Source organism: Nanorana parkeri, unplaced genomic scaffold, assembly GCF_000935625.1.
Source record: "Nanorana parkeri isolate BGI_ZX_2015 unplaced genomic scaffold, ASM93562v1 scaffold525, whole genome shotgun sequence".
NCBI classification, from domain to species: domain Eukaryota; kingdom Metazoa; phylum Chordata; class Amphibia; order Anura; family Dicroglossidae; genus Nanorana; species Nanorana parkeri.
Genome location: NW_017306793.1, coordinates 56,050 through 68,233, shown reverse-complemented (window position 1 = coordinate 68,233; position 12,184 = coordinate 56,050). Strand labels below are relative to the sequence as shown.

The following is a 12,184-nucleotide window of genomic DNA, read 5'->3' as shown; positions in this document are numbered from 1 at the left end:
GCTAGTTTCAGCTAATATTGTAAACACCAACCTGATGGCTAAATGAAGAAAGTAACAGGAATGGGGTGTACTTTTTCAGCTAAGAAACACAACCCATCCTTTAGAACTTACAAAGTCCACTAAATAACTAAGCATGCGTGCTACAGATAAATAGATGCAATTTTAAAACCGTTCCATTAACAAAACACTAATGTAAATAGCAATAATAAAATCAAAACCGCTATACCATCCAGTCTCAGGTTTCTTATTAAGATAGACACACGTTTCCCGCCCAATATTACCTTGTCATTTATGCATCGCTACAACAAAGCCATGTTCTTATGTAGAACCATATTCATTCTTTAGAGGAGCTGACTGTAAACTGCAAATATATCCTTATAAAGTACACTGAATTGATGATTTGCCATCTTCTGTCACTTTAGGAAACTAATCCACAAAATCACTGAATAAATCCTAATGCAATCTGTCAACTACTTGCAGTCATAAAGACAAATAGGGAAATCTAGCATAAATTAATAGTATTAACTACTGTATGTATTTTGTAAAGGTTGCTGACAAACTTTCCAGATATCAGGCAATTACAGCAATCACAGGGACAGGCATCAGGATAATATATGTCAGCAGGAATTAAAACCTAATGGTGCGTTTATAGAATTCATAGGATGGTCTATATACAACAGATTGAGAACCTGACAGATTCAAAGTGTCTGCTGTGGTTAATCTCTGCTGGCTAATGTTTTAATTAAAAGTTTGTATGAAGCAGTACACAGCAGAGTTAGAAGGGTCACACGGAGTGGGAGAGCCACTCCTCTGAATTATTCATCTGTATTCATCTGAACTTTGAGCTTGAGCTATTGAAAGCTGTGAACAGGCTTTTTCAGCAAAGCAGTAAAGACTAGCCTTCATGTAAAAAAAAAGAGAGACAAGAGCGGCAGTTGTTTGCTAGAAATAGGTGAAATATTTGCATGCAGTGAAAAACAAATTCATTTCAGGATGCATATTTAAGTGCTGGTCAATGTAAATACACTAAATACAAAAACGTACATTACATTTAAAACAGACTCTGCTTACTAATCAACCTACATGTCATTGTGCTTTTTTTACGCAAAAATTGAAAAAACAGTAGGTCACATAACCAAAGCCTCAAATTAGTCAAGTGGTGTCTGTCAAAAGAGAGGATGCAAGTTTACACAAAGCCCCTAATTGGCAGACTCTGCCTGAACATCATGTTGCCAGGCGGTAGGGGAAGTTAAAAAGACCCTGTCACCACCTAAAAAAACAATTGCACGTAAAACCACAGAAAGATGTAATATTCTCTGCTTGCTTGCAGAGGTTTTCCCTTTCCATAAATTATTTTTATTCACTTGCAATGTGCTTTTAAACTTGCTAGAAAATCTGACTATTCAATCTTGCAGATGTTGCATCCAGGCACCACAACATTTTTCAGTGGAAAAACCCTTTTTGTCTCCTCTTACAATCAGAATGCCTATATAGTGATTATTTCAATCTCATGGCAGAAAATGTTAGAGTGTGACACAGCACTAAAAAAACATGTAATCTAAACTCTGCTAAGCTTAGGAGAGGGGAGGGGAGGGAAGATGAGTGAGATGAGGTGAGAAGAGGCTGCTGGCATCATAGAGGTAAACCTGCAGTTGTTCGTTCTCTTATAAAGATAGGTTTATGAGGTTTGGGGTTTCAGGTACAGCAGATAATATTGTTTGCATATACGCTGCATAAAGAGTTCTAGCTGATGTCAAGTCTTCTGCAGTGGGTACAGGGTTGAAACAAAGGAGCTCTGGCTCATATCTTACACCAGGGCCCAGATGTGTAATACTATGACCCTGGATAGAAATATATCCACAGAATGTGATATACAAGGATCTAAGGAATCAATTTAAAGTGTTGTGATGTTTACTAAAAAGGTACCTATGTAACCTTTACTGGATCTAGCAATAATTATTTGTCTACTACAACGCCCCAACTTTGCCAGATAAACCTTGGACAAGCCTTTTAGGGAGAATAATTAATTGGTTGGGTTGGATCATCTAAGCTAAAAAATAAAAAAAAGCTGTAATCACTATTGTTATTTGCTGAGATAAGCCACTACCGGAGGTCTCCAACAGTGTATTGCCTTCTCTTCCACTGGACTAAACATGCACTTTATGATTAGCCAATCCAACTGATAATGCCTATGTTGAGTGCTTTCATATGTGCAGCCACAATCCGACTGCCATTTAATGTCTGTACTTTTAAGAAACCATTGTCTACTATGCTTCATAAATTTGTTATTAGTTTACTACAACACATTTTCAAATGAATTAAAATTGAGACATCTTAGTGGTTTTGCTTGGTTCACAGGTACCAACAATACTTGGACAACGTTATCAGAATCATGTCAGTTGCAAGAGGGAAGGTATCTTCACGCAGTGCATGCCTTTCTCCTTTCCTCCCATACACTGGCATTACTCTAATTTGGTTCTCCCTGAGGAGAGGATTATGAATCTGCTTCCACAATTGTTGACTTCTTTCATGCAGCATTAGCTTGACACTGCTGCTGCTGTTAGCTCCAAGCCCTGTGCCGTGGAGTCATACAAGGACAACCTCTTGGCTCAAAAACCTTATTACAGCAACGTCTCACATCCAGGACTCTAAGCGGTTATTCCATTACATGAAAATCATGACTACATAATGCAAACACAAAACATTTTTAACAACTTCATTAACACCTTCATTTAAACACTCCAGGTGGAAATAAACCTCAGGAATCATAAGAAAGTGAATGAAGTTGTGGGTTTATTTATTCATTTATGGGTTGTTGACAACCTATACACTACATAGCACATAACTCCCACAAGAAGATCTTATTTTTCCCAACTGCAGAAACTCCTCCAGCAATGAAAGGTCCAAAGCTCCTGGACTCTACTTTGGTGCCGCTGCTGCCATCTTCTTCCAGGTCTGGCATCTCCTTGTTTTGGCCACAGATGATGTAACTCCTATACGTGTGCACAGGACTTACATTATCTCAGCATTTTACAGATGAGACCAATGGGTTAGGACTGTTCACTGTACTACATATTTACCACAGGTATTGAACAGATAACAAAAATTTGCTAGCAGACAGGTAAATTATTGCTGGCAATTTCTAGTTAACCAAGTTTAGTTCTGCTTTAAGAAGTTGTCCTAGTTGCAAACTATGGGCGAGGGGAAAAATAAATATGGTCTGACAGGTAATCTCTCACCCAGGCAGGTTTAAGTTTGGAGAGAACCAGATCAGGCCTTCCATCCACAGTGTTGGTTGGCAACTGTTAAACAATGATCTGTATTGATACATCAAGGCATCACATTAAAGTCATTAGGAAGGAATATGAACTTGTATAAATGATCAGGTTCATCTGCTAGGTGAAAAAAACAGGTGCCACTGAGGCTCTGTTCACACAATCATACTGCGGTAACGTGCATTACAAGCATTGGAAAACCTTGCCAATAAATGTGCTTTGCACTGCACCACAACACATGGTAATGCATTACCATGCATTATAGCATGCTGTGTAACACAAATGGGTAAATGCATCTTTTTGGTGTGTTTTGGTGCAGTAGGCATACTCCATATTAGGGTCTTTATTTTAATATATTCTTAGGCAATTCCATTATTTTACACCAGACCCATGTCAAACTGGGTGCCTATATTTCTCTTTAACCACTGGTAAGCAGCCAGTGTATATTTATAATGCTTAGAAAATGTATACAACATTGTTTTTAAAGGGTTAATGTTACATATTTCAAAAGGTGTGTAAGACAAAGGCCCAGCCGGAGGAATACAGATTCCAACAATACAGAAAAAACAGCACTCTTTCCAAAACACTTGTGGTGAAGCACAATTTTAAATGCTGGAGATTTTCTCTTGGCTTCTGCTGAGCGAGCTTTTAATAAAACTGGCATGGTGCAGATTTACAATCTGCTGCTGGCAGAATCAACAAGAATACAGCCAGACCATATTGGCTGACCAGCAGGATTAAGTGGAACTTTGCATCCAGGTAATATTATGTGATTGTGGTTACACAATGAAATTCTGAAGTTTGGAATTAGCCTTTAATGTTATTACAAAGATGATGTACAGCTGTTTGGGTAAATACGCATCGCAATGTGTTGTCTCTCGCTGCCAGAATAGTCAGGTCTGCATTTTGTCCAGACTTTAAGAAAAAAAAATACATAGTTGCTTTTACAGAATGTGTACATACAGCAATAAAGCCTCATTCACACCAGCAGGTACATTTAAATTCAGGAGAAAGTGATCTGGGAAGCATAGCGTATGTTTATACTTCCCAGATCAATTTCTCTGCATTTAAATAAAACAAACGCAGGAGGCAAGAGTGAGAGTAGCCTTATGCATTTAAAATTAGAAATGTTTATATTGGTATCTTAGGCAGTTTTGTTCAGACTAGAACTAGTCCCGATCCACCTGAAACTTGGCGATGCTCAGCTCATTTCAGCATTGTTTGAGGCCCCATTAACACCATCCATTGTGATCAGTTTTTCAACAGATGCCAATGGAAGGTAACCCCAAAAAGGAAAAAAAAAAAAAGAATGGGTGTGAATGGGACCAGTAGAGCATGCTCTACTTTTTATAAGCGCAACGTAACAGAATATGTTACGGAAGTAAAAAACAAAACAAAACAAAAAAAAACCCATAAAAGGTTTGTTCACTCTGGACATGTCAATGAAAATAAAGGTTGGCAAAAAAACCCACAAAAAAACAGAACGGCAGGGGGTTGATGAAATTACAATTAAATGGACCTCCATTGACTTGCATTTTAGGACTGATTTTGGTGTGACCAGACCCTTGAAACAAGGCTACCCTGACCACAGTTGGCAGTGGGATCTGACATCATCTCAGCTGTTGCATGCAAATGTTTAGCCAATGTAAAGCAGGGAAAGGGTTCTGAAAGCTGCAGACACAAAGAGGGACTTTGGAATGCAGTGATACCGCATCAATTCCCATCTGGTGCTGTTGCTGTAAAAGCAGTTGGATTACTATGTGTCTATGACCTGCATCTTACTCTATGACAAGTTCAGGCTGTAACACACAAGTGTAGGTCAGCAATAGGTGCATTCCACCTTGCACAAGAACACATGCATTCTTAGCCCTCTCAGATGGTCTCTCTGCATTACAACCACCTTTAATCATTGCGATAAATAGAGGTGGTAGACTTATGAACGTTTAGAAAACCTGTCATTTGAGGAACATAAAGGCTACAGTTGCTGACCTCTCCTGAAAATACATTTGGTTGGTTTCCTGTTGATCCTTTTGCTTTAATACTTTGAGTCACTAACCCATAACAAGTATGCAAATAAGGTCGTTTGACTTTTCTGACATTCTTAAAATGACCCTGACTTGATACTAAAAAAATGCCTATAAATACGGTACCTGTAAAGAAGAAAACATATACCTAGCTTTGCTGCCATCCACTCCTATCCTGATACATTTTCTTCCTAAGTCTTCTGCAGGAATTTACACTTAAGGTAGTGTAGATCAGCTGGTTCTCCACTGCGCTGAGCGGTTCCTCCTGTTGACCCCCATGTCACTACAGAACACAATAGTGACGTGGAGGTCAGCAGAAAGAATCAATGTGCTGACGCACACACAAACCGGCATGTAATCCAGTACCATGGCAACAGTAGTAGCAATCTCTCGGTTTGCGCCACAAAATTCCATAGTAGTGACAATTGAATGTCACCAAAAGGGAAGCCAACTGTCTGCAACCCTTGTGGATATACAGATTGCAAAACTAAAAATATGAACATAGTAAAGAAATTGTCCATTGAAATCATCCTTTTGTCACATATGAAGGTATTGCTACTTTCAGATGCAAATTTGATAAAAGCATGATGATGAAGTCTTTTTAACTGGAAATTAACCTAGCTGCGTAGATTATTGATCACTAGAAACCTACAGAGTATGTGTACATGAAATTTTAGCAAGCAAAAGCTGGCTATGCACTGTAGCCTTAAAATTCAATTAAAGCTTATATTCTCAAGTATGGCAAAATGACAAAAGCTAACGGCAGCCAAGACAATTAATCTGGGAAAACAACAGGCTCCTGTTACCGCTTCAAGTCTGCAGTAAGGGCCTTCTAGACTGAATTACAACAGAGGTAGAGATTTAAACCTAGCAAAAATCAGACACATCATAAAGTATTTTAGAAAAAGAGGAACCTGTTACCTTGTAAATAATCTGCTAAATCTCCTCCATTGCAGTACTGTTGAGAAAAACAAATGTTAAAACAGATTTATTAGGCTTGCACAACATTTAAATGATTTCCTAGCCAAGAATAATGCACTGTTTGGTAAATATGTTTTCAGACTTCTCTTACTGCTTATGTACAGGAAGTTAGCTAATCTGCTGCCCTATAAACATAGCACACTAGATATACAGAGAAATAAAAACAGGTACAGAAATTATATAGATAAGACTACTGAAAATATTCAAAAACAATGCTTATTTGATATAGCTTATAGCCAAAACAGCTTGAAGGGACCATGTCGCTGCCCAAACAAAAATATTTAGCTTTCCAAGCCATCCACTATATTAGAGAATGGTCTGTAGTCAACAGGAACTGTTTGCGCAAAAGGTAAAACCTCAATGACTCTAGTGCCTATGTTATAGTCAGACCTTCCCTTTCCACTATTGAGTAATTCTTCTCTGCAGGGCTTAGTTTTTTTCATGCAATAATTTTTATTAACTTTTTAAAGGTTAGGAAGTGCTTACATAAAAAAATATCAGGAGAAAGGATTCAATCAGAAACAAATAACAACTCTGTAAATATAGACAAGCAGTAGTGAACAGATCAGACATATTGGGCTTGTACATCATCGAGGACTTTAGGTCAAAATACACAAAGGCCACCGTCAGAAAAAACAAATGTACAAATAAGTATAATAAACTGATGAGGAACCGAAAAAATATAAACCTAAAAAGGAAGAATGGTCCACGTGGCAGAGTTAGCAAGAACAGGAATTATCCCAAGGCAGGTAGAGAGGGAAAGAAAAAAAAGAAAAGAAAGAAAAAAAAAAAGGGGGGGGGGGGAATAAAGCACAGGAATGAAAAAGAGAAAAAGAAATGAGATCCATTCTCACCAATTTTCCCTATGAACATCTCACAAAATAGATAGAGAGGTCTGCTGGAAACCAGAAGGGAAAAAATGCTCTATCCAGGGAGCCCATATAGCCTCAAACCTAGAAAGCATATCTTCCTGGCGGGCGCATAGTTTGTCAGAAAACATGGTGTGGGACATATTATCGAGGAATTGTTGAAAAGAAAGGGCAGGGGCCCTCCAGAAACGCACAATCACATGTTTAGCCGCGGTAAAGATATGTTGCAGCATCAGAGCCTTGATTATATGAAAGATTTGAGACCAAAACTGAGAAACTACAGGACATTTCCACCAGATATGAGAAAATTCCCTCTCCGCGTGACACCTTCTGAAACAAGTAGATGGGTTGGATGGGAGCACTTTGGCAATCCTCGATGGAACCAGCGCATTAATAATTTATAATTAGTTTCCAGAGCGAACACATTACATGAACTCCTAGGGGTGGTGGTCCAAATACGCGACCAATCATCAGCTGAGAGGTCGCCACAGAGTTCGTATGGCCACTTAGCAACATAGCGCGGTAAAAGCAACTGGGAAGTCCCAAGAAGCTGAGAAGTTGTTGCTGACCCTCAGGCTGCCATCCAGCTCAGGAATGAGCACTGACTGTCTTGGCTGCTTGCGGTTAGATTCCTCTATGATCGCAAGGGCTAACATTTTATATTGCTCTTCTGAAATGGCTTTTCTCTGCACTTCAGGAACCCGGTAGGGTTTTAACTTTATTTTGACATGAAGCTCAGTCACATGATAAATTATGTTAGTTCAGCCAAGTAATTTTAAAAACACCTTTAAAAAAAGAGAACACTTGCCGTGGGACTATCCCTGCACTGCAAGGGTTAACGGCTCATTAAATGGCTGCTAAAAAAAAAAAAGTTATCCTCACCAGATGCCCTAAGTGGGCTTGTTCTTAGACCAATTACTAGAGCCTCTCTCCCTCTCTTCTGCAGCGTGATGATTTTCGGGACCTTCGACCGCTGCAGAAGAGGAGGAGAGATTCCACTGATGGTAGCTGACAGCACTTTATTAGACACATTTTGACACTTCCATGTAGTGCTAAGTGCTGGTTTCCCCTCTACCGCTCATTCTTTTTGGCTAGCAAGGCCAAGAGAAACATGTAGGTGGATGAAGAGGGTGGGCAAGAGCTTGACACCATAATTTCCGTAGATAAAAAGAGATGCGGTCACTGAATTCCAAACTCCTGAGGAAGTCGATAAGACACAATGCATTGGGTGGAGTTCAGGTGATGTTACACAGGATGGAAAAAGAAGAGATACCAGAGTAATGAACGTTTTATACAGACTGATTTTTCTCACCTGCTCCTTCTCTCCCTGCGCACATTTACACAAGTGAGTATTCTGTGCTTTTGGTCTTTTCATAAATAATGTTTTAAATGGGGAGCACTATGGATTGTACGTTTATTTCACTCTATGAGTTATACACTGACCACTTGATGGAACATGAGACAAATACACCATCCAGGTTTTTCTCCCTGAAGAATGGTTACTAGGTTTTTTCCCCCCTAAAATGGTCACTAGGTCAATCCTTTGAGGCGAGAGGCACGTGTTAAAAGGGTGGTAGGATTTACCAGGGATCATCTGTGTTCTATACAGTATACATTGAGCATGGTGTGTGGTTCACTGGAATCAGAGCATCTTGTTATTATATACTGCATATATTTATTTTGTAGAGATGAATATTTATGGACTTCATATGATATGCACTTATTATTTGATGATTATGTAGATTGATTTATTGTTTTAGAAAATATGTATAAGTACTACACTGGTTTATCTGTTCATTCTTTGTTACACAATTTTGTAGTGTTAGCAGATTTTTAAATCCCTGGGCTAGCTACACTTTGAGATTAAGCGCAATCACTAGTAATTGTAAATAGCATTACATGAGCAACCCAAGTACCCCATAAGCCCAGACACTATATTAGGAAATTAGTGCTAAGTGCTAGTTTTCCCTCTACCGCTCATTCCTTTTGGCTAGGAAGGCCAACAGAAACATGCAGGTGAATGAAGAGGGTGGGCAAGAGCTTTACACTATCAGGAACTGTTAAAACATGCTTGTTATTGCACCCTGGGATGCAGCCACTTGAGGAGCTGAAGCATGCACATGTAAAGGTTAGTGCAAGAAACACTCAGTGCCCCCAGTATATTTAGGTTTCTCACAGGTGAACATTAAATTCATCTCTTTCTTTTATATTGCCTTTTCTTCAGTCATTTATATTTCACACGTACAGCTAAAACCTCAATAAACCATAATAATGAGTTAATCTCATTATGTCTGAATATGAAACATCAAAAAATATTACCTCCATGACCAAGAAAACTGAGTTGGGCAGTTCCTGAAAAACAAAAGCAAGGACAAAACTTTAATGTAAAAATACATAAAGTATAATATGTTTATTTCCACAGCTGAATGCACTCTATAAAATGCAATTAACAAAATATTGCTATATAGAGATATATATATATATATATCACACACACACGGTTTAAGATCAGTTATAGGCAGCAAGTAAAAAACAGTCAGTGACCTACAAATGCTATGCAAGCAAACACTAGAACTGCAAGTACCTAAGGTGAAAATAGCTCTAACATGTAGGCACCTTATGTTGCCTGTGAGTACCTGTTAGTCGTAGTAAGATAACCTATAATAAAAAACACACAAAGTGGTGTAGTGCTCAGTTTCAGTGCTAGTGCAAAAACTTGCAACTTTTCTAGACCCCAGGCCATCACTAGCATCCACTTTTCAAGTCTAGAGATATGCAGAACAATACAAGGAGATCTAAAACATGGCACTTAAAATGTATTTTTGCAGCCAAATTTAGACAACATCTATTTTATATTTGGTACATGTTCTCATTCACACAGCATAAAAAAATGCTGTTTACATAATACATGCTCTATTCTGAAATTTCTGTACTGAAGTATACTTCAAGAGTGCAAGGGCAGTGAGGAGGTTAATGTTAACATAATAAACCCTGTCTGCACTATGAGGGCAAATCTCAATATCACTATCGGCCCTAACAAAGGGTTAAGGATCTAAAAAGATTGTATATTAATGAGAGGAAGCTCAGATTGTTGCTAGTCTTTATATGGGAAAAGGTAGTTTGCGGTCACTTTGAAAATGAGAGAGACGCTTGCAAAAGCCTGCTGTGTGAATAGGAACACATAACATATAATGGAAAAACACTTTAAAAAAGACCTCCAGGAAAATGTATTAACCCTTGCAGTTTGCCTACAGGAATTATTAATGACTTGGATGAGACATAAACTCTCATGAATAGGTAGAATTGACGCAGTCAAAATGTCAATCTTACCTAAAGTATTATATTTACTTCAAACTATCCCAGTCTGTATTCCAAAATATATCATTCACTCGTTCCACAACAAAGTTTTTTCTTTTGTATGGAACAATAAACGTACTAGAAACTAAAAGCACTATACATAGGAGACAGGGGGGGCTGGGCCTTCCAAATTTTTATAAATACTACCAAGCTGCACAATTGGTCCCTCTAGGAAACTTTTATATGACTCTATATCGCCCAATCTCGGTAGATCTAGAAGAACATATCTGTTTTCCTGTGTCACTGAAGGCTATTCTTTGGTTGCCGGCCCGACTATGTCCAAAAGATATGAGTCCATTTCTGAAACATATGCTTAAAAAGGAGAACTATGAGGTGAGTGCTTTTCACTCACCTCATAGTTCTAGCCGACCTGTGACAATGAGACTGTCACAGGTCGGCTCAGTAGATCGGGAGGTGAGCAAACACATACCGGCCTTCGCTCACCTCCTGATCCTGTCACGGCTCTCTGCCGTGACAGGGGAGGGGCTGGATTCCCCCCTCCGATCCGCCAGCGCTGACTGGTGGATCGGACGGGGGAGGGGGCGGGTACAGCTGGCTCTGACTCTAGATAGGCAGAGCCAGCTGTCAGTCACGCAGCTGGGCGGATCCCGGCACAATTGTCGGGATCCGGTTCAGCGTCTCAGTATACCGCGAGCAGCAGCTCGCGGTATACTGCAGCGTCTCAGTATACCGCGAGCTACAGCTCGCGATATACTGAGCCTAGGGTGACAGGAGGAGGCTAGTGTGTCCTCCTGTTACCCTAAGGAGAACTATGGGGAAAAGACTTAACCCCATAGTTCTCCTTTAAGATCTGGGACAATATAAAATACTGCAGTGGTCTGCAATCACCTTATGCACCGCTACTTCCAATCATAGGTAATCCCCTGTTTCCACCGGGAATGGAAGTGCCAAATGCCTTCGGCTGGTGGAAAAACCAAGGGGTGACATGCCTACACCAGTTAATGGTAGATGGTAGGATCGGCACATGGTCTTGCTTTCAGAACAACATGCAAGCCACAGACACAGAATATTTAAGATATTTACAACTTAGGCACTGGGCTATATCAATGTTTTTGGAAGCTTCAGATATAGCGGAATTAACGGTTTTTGAAAATATCTGTTAGAAATGGACGGCCCCTAAACTAATATTGATACTACAGTATATTCCCAGCTAAATAGGTTATTAAAGCAGAGTGACCATAAATATACACAGAAATGGGAAAAAGAACTTGGAGTTGTTAAACAACCGAAAGAATGGCTACAAATGTGGAAATCAACAGCTACGTGCTCCATTAATGTAAACTCTCTGGAAACTGCATTTAAAACTTTAACTAGATGGTACTTAGTGCCCTCCAGGTTGGTCTACTCTAACCCGACACACTCAGATCTCTGTTTTCGAGGATGTGATTCTAGGGGAGATGCAGTTCATACCTGGTGGACATGCTCGAAACTGGATAGGTTCTGGTTAAAAGTATTTCAGATGATTAACCACCTCAGGGCCGGCCGTTGTAAAAAAAACAGCCAGCCGAGAGGTCTCTAGATCTGAGCGGGCGTCTTTAGGCGGCGCGCGCGAGCGGGAAATGGCCGGTATTTGAAAACAGGCAGTGATGCCTGTTACCATACAAGCGATCCGCCGGCTGTAGAGCCAGCGGATCGCGTGTATGGTGTGCCGATCGGT

General features: G+C 39.7%; 1 protein-coding gene across 2 annotated transcripts in view; it reads right to left on the bottom strand.

Moving 5' to 3' along the window:
• ULK2 (unc-51 like autophagy activating kinase 2) overlaps positions 1-12,184 on the bottom strand; it is a 103,150-nt gene that overhangs the window by 46,097 nt on the left and 44,869 nt on the right. For both annotated transcript variants that reach the window (XM_018561468.1, XM_018561470.1), the window contains exons 4-5: positions 9,469-9,501; positions 6,221-6,257 (exon numbers count right to left, since the gene is read on the bottom strand). In XM_018561468.1, the coding sequence (XP_018416970.1) occupies positions 6,221-6,257; positions 9,469-9,501 (70 nt within the window). The remainder of the gene's footprint in view (positions 1-6,220; positions 6,258-9,468; positions 9,502-12,184) is intronic.